Source organism: Glycine soja, chromosome 11 (genome assembly GCF_004193775.1).
Source record: "Glycine soja cultivar W05 chromosome 11, ASM419377v2, whole genome shotgun sequence".
Lineage (NCBI taxonomy): Eukaryota > Viridiplantae > Streptophyta > Magnoliopsida > Fabales > Fabaceae > Glycine > Glycine soja.
The window spans coordinates 42840490-42861377 of record NC_041012.1 but is presented as its reverse complement, the minus strand read 5'-3'; the positions used below and the strand labels follow the sequence as shown (position 1 = coordinate 42861377).

Here is a 20888-nt window from a genome sequence, read left to right as displayed (position 1 = left end):
ACAATAGTTTTTTTTATTTTCTCCTAACACCCCCTGTTCACGTTTTTTCTTTATACTGAGGAGAGATTACTAGAAAAAGAAGCTAAAGCCGTAAAAAGAAAATAGAAATTACAGAACATGTACCCCCATAAAAAAACAAATCATCCACATCAGAGCCTACAAAGTAACGAAAATCCTAAAGCCCCAAAACCAAAAAAATGATCAAATCGTTTGATTGTAGAAGGAGAACGAAATTATCAGGTATCAAACTGACCTTTGTTGACCTCAATTTTGAAATTTCTCCACAAATCTCCTCTTTTTTGCTCGCTTCTAGTCCTTCCTCTGCTCATGTTTTCTTGTCAACTTCACGAAGAGGAATAAGTGAAATTTGGTATGTGTCTCAACCATCATTTCATTCAAAGAGAGAAAGAGAAATGAGAAATTATTAAGAATAATGTTGTGTGTCATGATCTAAGAAAAATAGAGAAACAAAATGGTAGAGTCTTTCCCATAGCATTGACTGACATTTCTTGATCAAAGGATATTTGCTTATTGCTTAATAAAGTAAACTTATTATATTATTAAAGCAAAATGACAAATAAAATACAAAACACTAAACGTGTCAATTTTTTAGTTGGTCTAATTTTGTAAAATCAGTAACTTATTCTTCACTTATAGTAATAGTAGACTCGGGAGTAATCATTTTAATCTTAAAAAATATGATAGTGTATATATGTCCCAAATATATGGTGTGTAATCTTTATTTTTATTTAGTGACTAAAAAGATAACCTTTTTTTAATGAAGGACGAACCCAGATGATATGTTTTATATATTAAAAAGAAGAAAGAGAGAGACAAATTTTGTATTAATGACTAAAATGAAACAATTATTTAATAATTTCTTTAAGACTATTTATATAATAATTAAGAATATATTAGTAATTTGTTAAAATGAATTAAATAACAATAAAATGAAGTCCTGTTATTTATGTAACTTTCTCAAATTCATAAATGAATAATTAGAATTCAAATTCAAACTTTTAAAATCGACAAAACTTGATAGAAATAAATACTTGACCCGGACAGCGTTTTGCAGTAGGGGGGAATGAGGAGAGCCAGACTTCCTCAACATGTCTAGTTGTCGTGTTTAGTTGTTAGGCGGCCTCTAGAGCGGGAAAGCAGCAAAGTTTCTCACGGTAAGAAACTGTTTTATAACCCTTGGATATATAATATTTTTAATTAAAGGTGAAGATTATTGTGTTAAGTGATATATACAATATCAGTTTTTATAAGATCAATCTTAATAAAAGTCACTTTATTTATAAAAATGTTATCATATTTTTTTTTAACATTCATTTTCATAAAATCGATGTTAAATTAACAATATTAAAAATATTTTTTTAATAGTGTTGCCAATGTATTTTAATAATTTAATTCTCCATAAAATACAATTCATGTGTTAATCTTTCTTTAAATCAAATACCGAGGGTTTTTTTTTTCTAATAGGTGTGATGACTATAAAGCAAAATAGGTGTGATGACTATAAAGTTGAAGCACATTCCAACATATATAATTAAGTTGTTTAAAGGCTATAACTTGGAGATCTATAATCATATAATATATACTACATTGCATTCTTTTTATTGTTAACTAATGCAGAATATTGAGAATATTGTTGTATGATTTTGCATGATTGTGTTGATCCTAATTGTATTGAGAATATTACTGCATAATTTTGCTGATCCTAATTGATTCTATTTGTATTAATATTGATTGTTGTTGGTCGTTATTCATAACTTAGTTTTGTATTGAATATTTGCACAAAATTAGCATCTTACCTCCAATTTATGGTTCTATTTGTAAGAATTGTACATATTTTCATGTTTAGTGAGGTTTTATATAGTAGATACTCTAATTTTGTGAATTAATGTTGAAACCACTTCAATTTCAAGCTAAAAGAAGAGAAGGTTCAAATAGCTGATGACTCGCTAAGCGAGGTAGATCCGCTTAGCGAGTGACATCCGTTAAGCAAGACATACAGCTTACTTAGCGGGTTGGGAAACCCTAGAAGAGGATTAGTCAGAGATGTGCTCGCCCAGCGTGCCGCAAGCCCGCCCAACGAGGTCGTTGTCCCGTCTCGCTCTTAGCGCGCCCAACTCACTAAGTCAAAATTCACTTACTCTCACTTAGCGAGTCAGTCTCGCTAAGCGAGCCTTCACAAGTTGAAACGTCCAAGAGCCTTTAAAACACTGAAGTTGGCAGAAACAAGGGAGGAGTCGAAAAATAGAGCAAAAAGGAAAGCTGAAGCGACAAAGAGATAACAGCTAAGAGAGCTTAGGTTAGAGGAGTGAAATTAGGATTTTAAAGGCTGGAGGAGACATCCTCAACCATTCTTTGACTTTTTCTTTCACCAAACTTTGTTCCTTCTTGTATTGAGAGAATATTTCTTGTAATGGAAGGCAAAACTTCTTGGTTGGAAAGTTCTACTGAACCCTTAATGTAATACCCTTTCACTATCTATTTAATGTTGTTTTTTTTTTGTGTTTATTACTTCTATCTATGCTTATTTTTGCATGCTTATGGCTTGATCACCCATTTGTGTGTATAGTTAGGATTTTCAGCATTGGGAAATGCTTTAAAGCCTTAGAACTTGGTAGAGCAAGCTAGAAATTTGTATGTCTAGGAATGAAGTGCAGTGATCTAGTTCATATTATGTTGTAGACTTAATGCAACTCTTTTAGACTGAGTTTTTTGAAAGATCAAGAACAAGGTTTAAAGAGAGTTAGGCTCATTCACCAGAGGGATCTTGGTTTGAGTAATTTCTCAGTATAAGAAAACTAGGATAATATTAAATAGAGAAAAATACATAATAACATCAAGAAAAATTTAGTAGAACAACCCAACACTTTTACTTGACTGTTTTCACCCCTAAGTTTCTAGATATTTAGTTTTTATTCACAGAGACTGTAGTACATAATTCAACTTGATATTTACTTTGCTTTTAGTTTATACAAATGTTTGTATATTGGATGTACAGTTTCTGAGTGAAACAAATTCTCTGTGGACTTGACACTTGGTCTTACCGTTTTAATATACTACTTGTGTGAATCGATATATTTGCCGACACACGAACAATTATATTTTAATTTTATTTTGTATCTTGATCCCTTTATTATTAAGATCACTTATTTTTAGGTTAGAGAGTTGTATCAGATATGTTAGGAAAGGCTATAAGAGAAATTTTAGCTAGATGATTGGATGACCTTGTATATATATCTATCGATTGTTTCTAATAGAGGCAGAACAACAAATTCCATTTATTGTTTTCTTATGGTATCGAAGCCAAACTCTAATTAAAAAAAAGAGTGTTAAAGAATGGCGGATAAGCGCGATGAAGGATCATAAACGGTAAAGAGAACACCATCTCCATATGATCTAAGTTTGAATGACAATCCTGGAAGTGTGATCACCCAAGTCCAAACATGGGGTGCTTATCAGGACCGTGGGAGAGACATAAGTGTGCATGCAAATGCTACCCAGACTTCCAATGGAGGAACGATTTTGCCAGCGATGGATACAGACAAGGGCGGGTTGACAGGTTTAAGCAATAAGTAGTGGCAAACTTTAGTGATCTTCTGAACAATCATAAGAGGAAGCACCATAGAAAGAATGACAGGTAAAAACACGATGTGGATTATTGATACAGGAACCTCTAATCATGTGGTCACACCTAGATAGAAGGGTGTGTTAAAAGTCTCATATGGCGGATAGCCTTGAGGAAAAATAAGGTATGTTGAAGTCTCACATCGAATAAAGATAGTGTCAAGATAAACTATATAAGTGGAGAATAACCCTCACCTTACAGGCCGATTTTGTAGGATTGAGTTAAGCTCATGAAAAATCCACTTTCTGACCTGGTATCAAAGATTATCTTAAATGGATCCTGTAAACGTGGTCTAGTTCCCAAACCCAAATTTGAACATTTATTTTTAAAAACTTTTCATATTTAACTCAATTATAATTTAATTCTTAATTATTAATTATTTATTTATTAATTCCTACACAAATGTTTATGAGACATTAATTTTAATATGTATAGAGAAGGATTGTAGGAATTCTTTAATTATCCAAATGAAAACATTAATGGCATTGAAGACTTGAAAATCGCTGCTCTAGAGGGTCACATGGAAGCAAAATATGTATTCGGTATGATTTTACTGTGCTCACATGATGATGAATTGAGAAAACAAGGACTCGAGTATATGCGATTTATAAGGAAGTCCATGTGTATTATAAAATGCAGGAATAGGGTCAAACAATTTGTAGATCATTTATGGAAAGGTAATGGAATGCTAGTGCGCAATCGCATCCCTTTATGTCGTTGCAAGAACACATGCAAGGGGAGGAGGGTTAAGAAAGGTGTTTGGTCATTTTTAGATGATGATATTAATTTATGTGAATATAGTAGATGGGATCATGAGATAGATTTTTTTAATTGGTTATTCGATGTTTATTAGTTCTACTCTCTTCAAATAATTGTGTTAATTACAATACTAGTTTATATTATAGTAAAATTGTGATGGTATCAGATATTTTATTTGTGGAGCGTTAAGTGTTTAAGTATTTATGATAATTGTGTTAATTACAATGCCAATATATATATATATATATATATATATATATATATATATATATATATATATATATATATATATATATATATATATATATATATATATATAATTATCGTCTGAAAGTTGAAAGTAAAATCATCATGAAAAAACATAAATCTCAAATTAATAAACATAAAGGTCATTAACATGATTGGCAATATGATTTGTTATAAAGACTTATTTGCGTACATTTAACATTTGTTGATTTGCAAGGTCGATGCTTATTTGTGTACAATCTTATTTTGTATTTGAATTTTGTATGTTCATTTTTTTATATCAAGAGTATATATTCTTAAGAGAGTAAAAGACTAATCTTTCCAAGCTTAGATATTTATTTAAAGGATTAATCTCTAAAAAAAATTAATCACATATTTAAGAAATATTTTTATTTATCCATTATATTATATCATGTTGATGATTTTTATATTTATTGAATTGGGATTGGGAATTTTTTTTTGTAATAATTTTACTCGGTGCAATGATTTTACCGTTCAAAAGAGAAATGGAGTCATGGAATAATAATAACTAAAAGACATTAATTTAATTTTTTATCAATATGTATAAATAAAAAGATTTATCTTATGGAAGCAATTGTCCCATAGTTCCTAATTTGCATCCTACACAATAATAAATTTTTTTTTTATTATAATCGATTATACATATAACCAATTATTGAAATAATATAATTTTTACAATTATTTCAAACACACTCATAATCATATAAAATTGATGAATTGTCTTCCTGCTCTCAATTTTTTTTCTTCACTATTTTTTCTTGTGTTTAACTTTTTTTTTATTCATGGATTTAAAGTTTAAAGTTATGCATATTTTTTGGGCTTATCCACGTTTTTTTTAAATTACTTATCCACGATTTTTTTTTAAATTACTTATCCACGATTAAAATGTAGGTCCATAGCCGAGCCTTATATGAAGTCCATACTTTAGCCTAAAGTTGATGTTACTAAAAAAAAAAGTTCATACTACATACAGTCCGTACTCTCTCACTTAAAAAAATAAAATATCTATTTGGATATAAAAAAAAAAACCTTGCGGATGTTTTTATTTATTTATAATTTTTAAACTTGGATCTGACCTTGAGGTATTATAAAACCACTTCAGAACAGTTCCGTTAACAATAGTTCTAAAAAAAATTCTAATTACATCGGTTAAATAATCAATTTAAAAAGTTCACACATGCTATATCTCCTAAATTTATATTATACTCATAACTAATATAAAATGTTATTTTTAACCAATTCAGAAAATTTAATGTCCAATAGTACATATATAACATATCGAATAAACGTGGATAAGTTATGTTTTGAGTCTCTAAGTTTTTTGACATTTATGATTTTAATTCTAAAATATTTTGATAATTGGTCAACATTTTTGAACTTTTTTCCTCTAATATTTTTGTCATTTTGGTCCATTTTGACCGTTAAGTAATGACACCTTGTTGGTTTTATATTATTTTATTTTATTATGTTTTCTTGTAAGTTAAAAACTGTCAAAACTAAAATCATACGTTATCCAATAAACTTTTATTAAAATTGTCAGTTACATACTCGAGCAAATTAAAAAGTTATATTTACCTAGTGAATTAGAAAAAAAATGTTATAGTCATATATATATATATATATATATATATATATATATATATATATCTAAAATTTAATTACAAATTTATCAATTATTAAAAATATAAATAATTAAAAATATATATAAAGCAAGGACACGAAACATGATGAAAGATAATTGATTTGGTGAACAAAATAAAATTGACTTTTACTTGATACCTTATAAAGTTTAGCAAGAACAAAAACGTGATAAAACATATATAAGAGCTTAATTTATATTGTTGTTAGTATAAAAAATTAACACTATCAAATAATAAAAAATTATGATTGACATAATTTTAAAGATAATTATTGTAAAAAATTAAAATTTATCGTACATGATAATAAAATGTAATTGAATAATAATGTAAATAATTATTTTTAAATCATTTACACTATCAACACATATACTATTTCTAAAAAATAGATGATTTGGTAAACAATATATACAGAGACCTTTGCTTGCCGAGACCTTAGAAAGTCTATTAACACGTTTTTTTTTTTTTTATCAAATTAAAGAAACTTTCTCCACCTTAGAAAAACTAAACTTTTTTTATAACATTTTTCGTCGGAATCTTAATGCATGAATAAAAAATAAAAAGGCAGGACACATACCAAAGCAAAATGTGACAGGTATTTTTTATTTGTGACAAAATTAAATTGAACAGGATTTAAAACAAGAAAAACACTTTATTAACGTATTAATATGATCAAAACCTTCATAAATGGAACTAGAAAAACGCAGCCAAACTGTTATTGGGGAGAAAATTCATAATCAAAATTAATAGTAATAACTAATAAGTAGTAAAAAGTATGAAAAAAAGGCAAGAAGATTGCGTGGGTAAATTAACGATCAAGAAGTGTGTTTTTATTTTTATTTTTTAGTAGTTTTTTTTATTGGACAGAATATTTCTTGGTCAAAGGTTAAGAAATAATCTCTTAAAAAAAGATAAAACTCATGATTATGTGTTTAAAAGATACGGTTATGATCAATTATGTCACATTTAGTTAATTTTATTCTTTAATAATAGAACCGAACTTAATAAATGCATATTACTAAAATAAATATCCAAACTTAAAAATTAATGATCGTTAGCCTTACGAAAGAAATTAAAAAAACGGAGCTACTTGAATTTGTGTATTAAAAACGGTGTACTGAATTGGGGTTTACTGCTCCATTAAATATAAATTATTTCATAATAGCCAATAACATGGCGATACATTAGAGTCACACTTGAATTTCAATGAAAGGGATAACACGACAACTAAGTTTGGTGCTTTCTGAGCAGCCAATGCCATGGCGATACATAGAGCCAAGCAGCAAAAATGATGTACGTCATTTCCGGGTGAAGATTTGGCTTTAATCCAATTATCTAATCTTTGCGTACAATCAATTAAATCAAATACGTGATTATGACTCGGAATAATGAGACGTCATTAGATAGAAAAGTAAGGGGGCAAATCTTTTTCTCACCTCTCATGTATTACTATATATTTTTTCTTGTATATTTGGCTGCATACTGTCCACATATTTTGTTTTCCTTATTTTTTTTAACAGCCAACGTTTTTATTTTTAAAGTGTTGTGATTTCTCATTAAGTAGTGTGTGGATTGACTTACTCAGTCTCGAGTAATATTATTCCACTTTGACTCGGACAAAAGTAAATTATTAAAACACAGACAATTTTAGAAAAAAACAAATCCTATTCATGATCTGTTTAAACTATTACATGGTAGAATTTAACCTATATATAAAGACAAATATGTAAAAATAACGAATTAGTCTATGTCATTTAGGCTCGATATATATCGATTCAACTTAGTTACGATTTACGAAGTGACTTTCCTGGCTTGTCACTTTGGTTTTAGAGTTAGTTTAAATATTACTGCCTTTTTACTTCGTATAGTTATGACAAATTTTAAACAATTTTATGATATTTTAGCAAACAAATAAAAATAAATAGTGAAAAAAAAAAGCTTTGTTGTTTGCACTGAGAACTCACATTTTTAATTTGTTTTACGATTGTTTCAGAAGAATCTGACATTTTAATAGCTAATTATAACCATACTGACAGATGCAAACACGAGGCATATAGTATAACATGTACACACAGTTTGGTCGAGATTAATTTGAAGTGTCATGTGATGTCGTATCTGACATGATTTGTTTGAAACTAATGACATGAATATGATTAGTTATAACTCTTTAATCATTCTAGTCATTAAGCATACTTTCAACATAAAACACTACGCAAAAACTATACTGTCTATATATATTAAAGATCACTAATGAGATTTTTTTAACATATATTAGTTATTAACATAAGTAATAAATATTTTATATCAATAATATAGTCACCCAAAACTATACGGTTCTTGTAATATTTTTATAATAAACTTTTGTACTGATCCATAAAAATTTGTCCAAATTATAATGTCATTCTTTGTATTTTTTAAAATTTTACATGATATTTCTATTTTTTAATGCCTCCATTATTATTTTTTAATTATTTGAAACATATTTTACAGTTTACTCCTATTATATATAAAAAAAACACACTATGTATTTTTATAAAAAAAATATTATAAACATTAAAAAGATAGAAAAAACGTGTAAATTTTGAAGAAACTTTGTATGATGTCATTTTTCCTAAAAAATAAAGAGTTCAATATATGAAGTTTATTAGTTATATTATATACGCATTCAATCATATATGATAAGATTATTAATTTCTGAATTAATTAATTATGTTTAAAAACATATTTGAAATAATTTTAACTAATTAATAGTATAAAAGTCTTTAATGAAACAATTATATATCAAAATTAAACCCGTATACTAATCCACTTTTGTTATACTATGGTTTAAATGTACCATAATGTGGATTACTGGATTCAGATATTTCCAAGTCATAGCATATATAAAAGGTTTAATTATAAATGATCTTAAATTGAATCTTCCCTGACTGTTTAGATAATGATACAATATTATTCTATAATATTTTTTATTATATTGAATTATGCGTAACAAACTGTGTTTTGAATCGCCTTTTTTATTTTAGGTCAAATCGTGACTTGATTTAAGACTAAGATGATCAATGTTGTATATATTCAATATCTTTTTCATCTAGTAAATAGCATTTTTTTTTTGTTGGTACTAGTAATTAATAGAAAATTTAATTGGATGAAAATGTAGGAAGATTTAAATTTCTTCTATTGTCTAATCGCAACAACTTTAAGCAGTTGACATTTTAATTTTGGACATGTATATAAGAATCTTTTTATCTCTCTTTCTCATATATATCTTTTTTCTTAAAGTATCAAATGCCGAGAGAAGATGAAGAAATAAGGCGGTTATAGTCCTATGAGATATCATATAAATCCATATTGTTTTACGTTGCAATATTTTCATGTGACTTGAACTTGATTAGTAGTTACAAACAAACGGAGAAAAATTACAGCACGGTGGTCACACAATTTCCCTTGTTCGAAATAAGCCAGTGAACTATTCAACCAGTCTACTTAGCTTTCTCTCCCCCCTAGGTCCATCTAATCTTCTTCCCATATATCAAATAATGCTCTTTTACATAAGATTGTTTATATATTATAGATGTGCATGCACATTGCACCAAGGGCATTAATTTCTATCTGATAACTAAAGATTATTGTTTATATAATTGACTTTATTGTTTCTCTCACCAAAATATTTTTTTCATGCACGATGACTGCGGCCAACTTGTTAATAATAAAATCCAAACCAATATATATATATATATATATATATATATATATATATATATATATATATATAAATTAAACAAAAGTTATTGTTGCTGATACAGAACAGCAGTATTATATCGTATTCAGTTTAATATAAGCTTCAAAAAAAAAAACTCACAAAAATACAAGCGTACGGTCATGATCTCTCTCTCTCTCTAGTATGTTATGTATATATGGCTAATAAAACCCAAGTTAAATTAACTTATAATATAAACCTACAATGGCAGCTACATTATCCAACCCTTACCCGGTATATATACCCTAAGCCAAATTAACCACCCTAAGTATTCCAATTCATGCTTGGAAGTTGAAACTGTTGCCTCAATACACCATTACCAACAGGGCCAAGAAGCGCATTTGGGTGAAACGTTGTTGTGTTCTGTGGAAGGTGGCTAAGCAGAGAAACGAAGGAATTGTCTTCCTCAACAGTAGTGCTGTTTCCAGCATAATTAAGATCGTAATGGAATTGCCTGCTTGAAGAGGATGACCCTGTGCCATTCCAAAACTGTGACGAAAGTTCCCTTTTCATAGGGAAGTTTCCCTTTGAAGACACTTGTTGGGAATGATCAGAAACATCTTGCTGCATGCTCTGATGATCAACTCCAAAGATTCCATCAAAGAAATTATCATCATTTTCTACTCCAAGGGGTCCATAACTTGTGCTTCTAGAAGACGCAGTTTTGGAATCCTGAGGAGTGTTGTTATCATTAGCCATTGACAAAGTTGACATCATTGGTAGCATAGAAATCTCCCTAGAAATCTCCTTATTCTGCTCCATCAAAGGTAACCTTGGCAGGTGGGTACTGTTGCTTTTCTTGTATATTCGGCACAAAACCCAATCATCAAGCTTCAAATTAAAAAAAAATATATCACAAAATAAAAAATCAATTTTTAAACAAATTTCAACAACAACAATAAAAACCTTATTATATTAAACAAGATCGACTTTAAGGATCACACGAAACATTCTGCTTTGTTCAAAAAGGAATTCAACAAAAAAATAATTGAAGGATATGAATCATATACATGGCATGCATACCCTCAAGGAGTTTTTCTTGCCACTGTGTGCATGATCTGAAGCCGAAGAAGGAGGTTTTGAGCTAGAGTTTGAGGAGCTATCAGCAAGCCTGTACTCGTGCATGATCCAATTGGTTTTAACACCTTTTGGAGGCTTTCCACCATAGAAAACAAGTGATTTCTTGACTCCAACTTTGTTGTGGTGACCATGAGATGCAAGTATGGGCTTGTCAGTTCCGGTTGCTTTCCAATACCCAGAAGTAGCAGCTCTGTTAGGCCTTGTCCCATTTGGGTATTTCCTATCCCTTGGGCTGAAAAAGTACCATTCTTGATCACCAAAAGTTGCTTTACCTAAAAAAAACACACAAAAACACCAAAAGGAAAATAAATATTGGATCCAAAAATTCAATGGGTTCATAAGGTAAGCAATTAGTCATGGAAAAATATAAAGTGGGTTTGCATGAAAGGAGGAAAAGAAAAGGTGGTTTTGTGATGAAGTTGCATACTTGGGAGTTCCCATGGGTCAAACTTGTAGAGATCAACCTCGGCGATGATGGAAACAGGAAGAGGAACAGAGTCTGCTTTTTTCTTGAGGTACTGAACCACTAGCTCTTCATCTGTGGGGTGGAATCGAAACCCTGGAGGGAGTTGTGGGTGCTGAGAAAACTGAGATCCAGAAGATGATGAATCCATGCTATACATGACGATGATATGATGATGATGATAATGAGTCTTCACCTCTCTCCTTCAATTCTCATGCATACAATAACACAACTTTTTGAGCCTGGCTTTTTCTTTCTTTAGATTCTCTTATTTCTTTGCTCTCTCTTTCTTTTTATTATGGGTGGAAGAAGATTAGGCACTATGATTGAATCATTTCAATCAAAATAATAAAGTTGAGAGGAGGAAATTAAGAAAGGATGATCACATGACAAGGATTTGAGTTGTGTGAGATCAAGTAGGGTTGGGTGAGATAAATGTACCCAACGGGTGTCCGTGATTTGCGACACGTGGAAATCGAAGGAGGATGGTTCAACACGTGTAGGTGGGGACAATAGCAATAAAATATTACATGCATGGTCTCCAACTATCACATATTCATAGTAGTAATATTAAATTAGTACATATCTTACGTAAAAATTGATAGTCACAAAAATAATTCATCGGAATCTTAAAGTATGTAAAGATTTCTGGACAAGAACACAGCAGCAGGAAGAATAAGGATGGTTGGCTGGTTGTGTGAAGAGGGAGTTTGGAACTGCCAGTATACTTATGATGTCATGTTTTTCTTATGAAGACAAAGACAAACTTCCAATAAAATGAATGGTTGGAACCATGGTGGAGAAGAAAGTGGTAGGTGAAGTAAGGTTTCAAAATTCAAATGGTTTTTAAGATAATCTTTGTTCCATCACTATCAATATTATTCTTAGGATTATTGTTTTTAGAGGTTTTTTCACCACCTTTTAATTTGTTTTCATACAAGTCTCAATGTTTTTTTAATAATTAATGACTAATATTTGATCATGTATTTTTTTTTTGTTTTTGAATATCTTGTATTTTATTTAATGAAAGTAGAAACATAATAAAATTATTATACTTATATTTAGAGTAAAATATATGTATAAATAAATATTAATGATATATTAATTAATAAAAATCAGTGTACTGTTACTTTAAAAAGAAAGGCAGGCGCCATAAAACCACCATACTTTTATGTAAGTATTGTACGATGTCAAATTAATAGTTTTTGGTGCTTTCATCGTCGGTGTTTGGTTTGTTGAATTATCTGCAGAAACACTAAGATTATTTATTATTCACAGCGGGCGTAACTAAGAGATAATGTCATTGATAGCTATTTAATCAAAATTAGTAGTTGATAAAGGTGATTATTTTTTGTGTGATTTTAAAATAAGTTACACAAATGTATATTATATATTATCTAATTATAAATGTGATAGTGATTTATTTTGTTACATCATATAATTAAATTTAATTTTTTAATTTTTTTATAAATAAAACGTAAAGATCTACTTAAAGAATTTTTTTGTAAATTTGATATTACTTTTTATAATATACAAAATTGTTTTCTACGAACATATTGAACACAAACACTCTCAGAGCATCTCACGTTTGGCATTGTATGAACAATAACTTGCAGATTGCATCGCCGTTCAAAAACAAAACTTGTAGATTGCATCGCATTAGATAGAAATAAATGATTATCGGAAAATTGTTGAATCCCACACTGGCATATCACCCATGTACGTACTTATGCTGGTAACATCACCAAACAACAAAGAACCAACAATATAAGATATGATAAATTCAAGGCATAATTCACTATGCTTAATTTACTCTATATAATCTCACTAGCTAATTTAGACGAGGAAGTCCTTACAGGTGATCGCACCTGAATTTGGGAAATGTCTTTGAATATTTCGTCTAAGATTCTAATTATTACTCCGGTAAATATACTTCAACTCTAGACTGCAGTGTAAAACAAAAAAAAAAAAAAAAAAGAGTAAACATTTCTTTACTCAGTTTAAATTATTGATGAATATTATTTATTTTATTTTGCATATTATTTATTAACTTATAAAAGGTATATAATCACTAACTGCCACAGAAAATTTCCTGAAACGCATTCACCCAAGAAAATCCCCATACAGAACATGGGGATGCAGGCGAAACAAATTCAAAGCCTTGAGGAATCTTTAACAACTTCTGGAAAGTGTTTAAGTGTCAACCATAGTATTCAACCCTTATCTTAATTAAAGGGGTAAGAGATTATGCTTTTGAACCATCCTGTTGGAAGGATATGAATTCTTAAACTAACTCGTCTTCCATGTGCACATACGAAAATAAGCCTGGAAAAACCGAGAGTTTGTTAAAGATACAACTCTAGTTTCATGATTATCAGTTTCAAACTTTCAATAGTTGCCTCATCATATATACCAATTAAACTAGGAATTGCAAAGAAAAATGAAACAAAGGAACTACATGCGAAACGCGTAATGCACATGCTAATATATATATATATATATATATATATATGAGGAGTGCTATCATCACACTCTCAAACGGGGAAGGGGGTCATGCTTTTATGTAAATGGGTCTAAAAAAAAATGGAATAAGCATCCAAGAAGAAGTCATTGACAAGGATTTGAAAAGGAAGGTGTCAAGTTTGAGAATGAAAGAGAAAAGATCACTTGCAAGGGAACCATTAAGGATGACTTGTGTGCAGAGTTGAACCAGGTTATCAGAATTTTTTTCTTATTTATAAATGCACATTCATTGTCACTATTCATTAATAGTATGGTTTGACATAATTTTAGGTTACTATTTGACATGAATTCATCGTGTCTAGAGATGTAAATAACTATGTTTCAATAAAGTATTATGAATAAAAAATAAAATCCTTGTTTAATTGTTTAATTTCTAAATCAATTTTACTATTGATATATAAGTGCGTATGTATTTGTAATGTTAGGACATACTAGTATTCTAATAGACGAGGGTAAAAAAAATTTACCAAATTGATAGAGAAAAATATACAATAATACATTTTAGGCAAATAAGACATACTAGATCCCAAAAATATCACATTCTGAATTTATCTTTTTATCATCGTCTTTATCTTTTAATTTTCTTATCTTTTACATTAAAATTTATTATCAATTTTATCTTCTACTTTTTTATCTTTATCATCTTTTGATTTAAATCTCTTATCTTTTCTTTTAAATATTTATCTTATTTTCTACCTCTCTTTATCTTCTATTTTAAATATCCTATTTCTTGTTTATAAGTTTGATTTGCATCAATTTAAGTACAAATAAAATTTTATCTGATACTCGAACTTTTAAATACTTTATTACTTATGATAAATTGATACACTTGTCAACGAGTTAACACACATATACAAGCAAAGGATGGAGAATACAAGAATGGTAAATACTTATTTTTCGTCCAAATACTTGTTATAATCCGTGTTGGCATTGATTGAGAGTTGAGAGTGTGAGTGAACAAAAATGTTTGGCTTTGACTTTGCCGCTCTTGAGGTAAAGCCCCCGATAACGTGAGGAGAAGGGCATTGCTTCTCTTGATGAGGCAAATTTCCATAAGGAAGAGGAGAGAATTGCTTCTCTTATTTGCTTTCGTGAAGGAGGCAGTCGATTGTCGTTCGACAGCAATAACATTGGGGGTTGCAGTTTCCATATTCAATAATAAGAAAATAAAGAAAGAAAAAGAAGCAAACATAAACAACCGGTAACATATTGCAAAAATTGGTAGAACTATCTTGTATTTGGAATATGATACTACTGGTATCTTTTATATAATATTTTATTTTACTGAGAAAAAAAAATCTCTAACTGTAAACAGTTATATTTAGTTATATACTTACAATAACTCAACTAGTTCTAAGATATCAAGGGTATCTTATAGAAAAAAGTTCTCCTCCAAATGAAAAAATGACCTTAGGATTCAAATCCGCGTACAATTACAGGAAAAATAGGAATTTGTACCGAATCATTAACTACTTGTACTAATATGCATGTATTTCTTCCCTTGCTTCTATAGATTGATTATAGAATCATCATGAACAATACGATAAAAATAAAATAAAATAAATAAAAGGTAGGTGAATAGTAGACAGTTATATTGCATGTGTATATATAATATAGGCATAGTTGGCTTAAATACATTTTGGTATTTGTAATTTAGTGGTTTTTTATTTTTAGAAAAATTAATTTTAATTCTTACAAAATATATTTATTTTGTTTTTTGTCTTTAAAGTGTTTTAAATAGTATTTTTTCACTATTCGAAATATTTTTTTATTGCTGAAAGTATTATCTAAAATACTTTAAAGATAAAAAATAAAATAAATATATTTTATTGTAACTAAAACAAAAAAAATACATAAATAAAAAATATTAAATTATAGACAAAAATATATTTAAGCTAATTGAGTGTCTTTTTAATTTTAATTAGGCATTTACTTCAGCATTTCATCATTGGCCATTTGGCCATGCATGGGGCATCCGTGTGAGGCATTCGTTCCGAGCTTCATGATACAATTGATTTCTCATAATACACAATAGCAAAAACATTCATTATGCATTTCTGATCTCTATAATATTCGAAGAATCTTGCTATAAAGGTGAAAGATATGGTACTTTAGTTTTATGTATTTGCCTTGAATTCATTTACGCTTACAGGGTGGCAGTCTACTTGATAACATTGATCGCGCATATATTAATTAAATATTTCATTATATCGAAATATTATATTAAAGAGACAGCTACTGTATAAAATTACTAGTAATTGTTTATCAGTTTGTGTAGAAAACTAGGAATATAATATTCATAAATAAAGAATCCAATTATACATATGAATTTTTAGATATAAATTAAAGAATATTATTTGCATTGCATCTCCTAACCTAACCTAAGATATTTCGACTGGGAAAATATTTGTCAGATAACATCTAAAAAGAGAAAGAAAAATTAAAGAAAAGTATTATTTCAGTATGATGACATTTATAATGTGATAGAGAAAAAAATAAAAAAAGAAATAATTATATGATGTTGAAAATAAAATATAATCCATGTATAGCAAATCGGTAAATCCAATACGGATTGGTTAAGAGGTTCAAACGATTTTGCAGAAATTAAACATGTAATCAATTGAGTTAATAGGTTAATTATGTTATAAATAATGTCATTATATATAATAATAAATTTTCTAATATATATCTAATACATATAGATAATAAATTTTGTGACAATTTATTTTTATCTAATAATTATCATATTTACATATATAAATTATAAATAAAAATTATAAGTTTGATGAAAATTTAAATGCTTATGGAAATGATAAATAGTCCAATCTGGAATCTGGAATGAACCGGTTATGCCAAGTAGCATTATTGTGAACAGATTTGCGGGCCTTTGTGTTTGGGCCGAATATTGCAATATAGACAGAGAAGCCCATAAGGCGAGTTAAAAGAAAGATAAATTGGAGGCAGGGAGGGAAAGAGAAACCCTAGGAAGCAGCAGCGGCGGCAACAGGGAGAGAAGATGAAGTTCAATCCACGTGTGTCGAGCAGCCGCCGCAAGAGCCGAAAGGCTCATTTCACGGCGCCGTCGAGCGTGCGGCGGGTGCTTATGAGCGCCCCTCTGTCGGCGGAGCTGCGGTCCAAGTACAACGTGAGGTCGATCCCAGTACGGAAGGAGGACGAGGTGCAGGTGGTGCGAGGAACATACAAGGGTCGCGAGGGGAAGGTGACTCAGGTCTACCGTCGAAAGTGGGTGATTCACATTGAGCGCATAACCCGCGAGAAGGTGAATGGTTCCACCGTCAACGTTGGGATTCACCCCTCCAAGGTTGTGCTGACCAAGCTCAAATTGGACAAGGACCGTAAGGCCATTCTCGATCGCAAGGCCAAGGGTCGCGCCGCCTCCGATAAGGAGAAGGGTACCAAGTTCGCTCCCGAAGATATCATGCAAACCGTTGATTAGTCTCTTTTGCCCCCTTATCATACAAACTAATTTTCTCTACGGGTTTCGCTACCCTTTTTCTATTGCAGGATTTTGTTTTTCTTGTGTTAATCGAACTTTTTTATCCTTTTATTTTCCATCTGCTTATTATTAACTGCTCCCCTTTTAATATTTTAATTCGATTGCTGTGATTGCATTTTTGTTTCAATAATTTCTAATTCTCTATCTTGTCGCAGCTACGGATTGTCTTTTATTTTTCGTTAGAGTAGCCAATGATCAACGTCTCTGTTATTAAGCTAATGTAATAGTCATTATTCTTCCTTTGTATGTGAAAATTCAGAACTAGTGGTGACGTTGGATACTTTTCGTTTAGCTATGTGATTGTGGTGTGTATTTTATTTCATTGTTGTGTTGGGCTGTCTGCACGGTGCTGTGGATGATGAGATTGACAATTTTACAGTTATCCCTGGCTGATGTAGCAGGTGCTGAAAATTTGTAATCTGACACGCACTGTTACAATCCATGTTAAGTTCAACTTTTGTAATCTGCATCGGTGTAAAATTCAGCATGAAATTGGGTGCTTTGATTCACCAAGGTTTGGTCCTTTGAACTCAAGGGATGTTTTGTTTAATTGCTATTTATTAAATTTAACTGATAGCATTCTGCATACTTGGTAATCCAATCATTGCATTCCGAGCTTTCTTCTTGTGTAGGTCAAACATTATCATACATTTCAAACACAGGGCCTAAATTTTTTCATCATACCCCTCTTGCATTGTCTTGTGACTTTTTTAAAGGTTGAATCTTGTATTGGTTTTCTTTCTAGAGTTATCTACTTTAAGATATTGATATACGGTCATACCTAGTTTGCTTAATCTTGTTGACTGAATACTTGTGTACTCTCTTATGAAATGATCCACCTCCGCTCTTTATATATGCGGTTATTGATTTTTTCTGATCTGCATCAGTAAGCTATTGAGCTATCAAGCTATGAAAAAGTTAAAGTTTTTTACAATCTTCATTCATCTTTTAGTCTGAGTCCAAATGGAAGCCTAGGGGTGAAAAAACGAATTTATCTGTGTAAAGTACATAATTGATTCAGTTGTTTTAAAGGAAACATATATTTGGATCAGATTGAATAAGATAATCTATCTTTTCAAATTTTAAATTCAAATGAAACTGATTACCTATTTGGTTTTATTTTAAGAAATAAAACTAACTAATTACAATTATTCGGTTTAGTTTAGTTTTATCCGATTTTTCACAAAATCTGAATCAAATGAAAGCTAGTGAGTTGATCGGATTTTGTTGAATATTCATTTGTTGAAAACTTTGTTAATAAATCTATGATTTTTATTTATAATTTATATTTGTTAACAAATTAATTGTTGAAAAATTTATTATTTAAATTTATGTGTATTAAATATATATTAAAAATTTTAGTGTTACATAGTTTTTAGTCTTATTTTTTTAGTTAGAACATTTCATCTTTATTTTTAAAAAATTCACAATTTTAGTATTTTTCTTAATTGAAATACTTCGTCCCCTTGCATGTTTGATTTCTGACCATTAACTTTATATTTTTGAATTTTTTTTTTTGAAAAAATCATTTGGGTCACTTGCTGATTAGTCAATCCGTAAATCTGATTGGATTGTTCAGTAAAGTCTTTTACAGATTGGCCTCCTTATCAGCTTTAGGCAATACTGGACTTGTGCTGTTGTACTAGGTCTCCCAGCAATTATGTTGTCCCCTTCTGTGCTGGTGTGGGATTGGATCACAGCCCTGCATTGTTGCATTTCCAATTTTAAGTTCTGTTAGGCCCACGTATCAAACAGTTCCTTTTTTGGTGCAGTTAATTGTTTGATCCAATATTTTTTATACTCCAACCTATATTAACAATTGTATCATTGTCGACCCAAAAATAGAACTATTAGTGATTCAGATCATCGGAGATGTACTCACTCTATGCCCAACAAACATGTACAAGTTTCACTGGCACTTTGAAGAGATTTTCTGCTGTATGTAAGGAATTGAAAAAAAAATTGAGAAAAAAGGTATTTATTATATTAAAGAATATAACATTTATTTTTAAAAATAATTTAAATTGTTTATATGTCTTACTTATTAGTACTTTAAAGATAAGTTTTTTTATGAAAACAAGATAAGAAATTAATAAATAAAAAATTATTAAAAACTACAATAGAGTTGGATTAAAAATCCTGGTAAGAATATATATGTACATGTGTTTGGATATGAGCATTAAAAAAATTGATTTTGGTTATAATTGTTTTTGAAATGATGTAATTAATGTTTTGATTTTTATTATACAAACAAATTAATAGTAAAATTTGATATAATTTATTTATTAAATGTGAAGTCATCTATAGTTAATTTTGGACTTGAAATTAATTTTTTCAACATAAAAGTAAACATATGAAAATTTATCTGAAATTATGTTAACTGATATTTTAATATGATTTTCGGGTATTCAATTTGAAAACCATGTAGTTTATTGATGATATTTTTGTAAAATCTTTTCATTTTTATTTTCTTAACAGGTACTTTAGGCACGCATTAACATCCTTTAATATTTAATGTATTTGTAAGCTCACAATAGACAACTCATGTTGAAAAGGTCAAAACTAAATGAGAGAAGGTAGGAGCTTTTCCATGAGAAATTGTGCAGAAAGAGGGATTCGGTCATTCGGAGAATCAAAAGGTGGATATTTCTCTTGCCAATCTGTATCCTCGTTCCTTGGCCAAATCTATTAACAATTGTTCTTTGGCAAAAATTGAATGATATTCCTTTTTTTTTTTTTACAGCTTAAGTTTTAACCGCACCAACGAAAGAAAAATTCCTTGAGCGCAAGCCTTGACGTCACGTAATAAGTTTATGATCTCGTTAGATGAGAGTTTCGTGCATTGGGTTGTCCTTTTGATGAAATAGCAATTTCATATGTTTTTCATTTTGTGTATGAACGAGGAATTGAATTCAGTCATTAGTTATTTGAATTCAAAAGCCATGACCTGAACTAGTTAGTTATTTGAATATGTTGGCAATACTTGGCATACCCCCTAGTGGGTGTATTCTTGCCTCCAGTTTGACAAATTCTTTGAAAAGGAACCTAATGAGGAAGTTCCCTTGTAGTCCTTTCTGAAGTAAAAGATGGCTCATAAGTCATTTAAAAATCATGTGCTTAATTAATTATACTAAACTTGCATAACATGTATAACCAACCACCAAGGCATAAATTAATGTATAAGAATGATCACCTCAAGGATTCAAGGTCAATAGTCGAATATGGCCTGACCACAATATGAA

General features: G+C 29.7%; 2 protein-coding genes and 1 non-coding gene across 3 annotated transcripts; 2 read left to right on the top strand and 1 right to left on the bottom strand.

Annotated features, from left to right (window-relative positions):
* Nucleotides 1-10101: 10101 nt before the first annotated feature.
* LOC114375402 (NAC transcription factor 25-like) lies at nt 10102-11992 on the bottom strand. The gene is made up of 3 exons (XM_028333174.1): nt 11571-11992; nt 11087-11415; nt 10102-10894 (listed from the first exon to the last, which is right to left on the bottom strand). Exons 1-3 carry the CDS (start codon nt 11764-11766, stop codon nt 10328-10330), a joined length of 1092 nt encoding a protein of 363 aa, XP_028188975.1. The 5' UTR covers nt 11767-11992; the 3' UTR covers nt 10102-10327.
* A 5090-nt stretch (nt 11993-17082) lies between these two features.
* On the top strand, nt 17083-17773 carry LOC114377602 (60S ribosomal protein L26-1-like). Its single transcript, XM_028336197.1, has one exon. It carries the CDS (start codon nt 17146-17148, stop codon nt 17584-17586), a length of 441 nt encoding a protein of 146 aa, XP_028191998.1. The 5' UTR covers nt 17083-17145; the 3' UTR covers nt 17587-17773.
* Nucleotides 17774-17993: 220 nt separating this feature from the next.
* Nucleotides 17994-18076, top strand: LOC114377725. Its single transcript, XR_003659164.1, has one exon. It is a non-coding gene; the product is annotated as a small nucleolar RNA R38 (small nucleolar RNA).
* Nucleotides 18077-20888: the final 2812 nt, after the last annotated feature.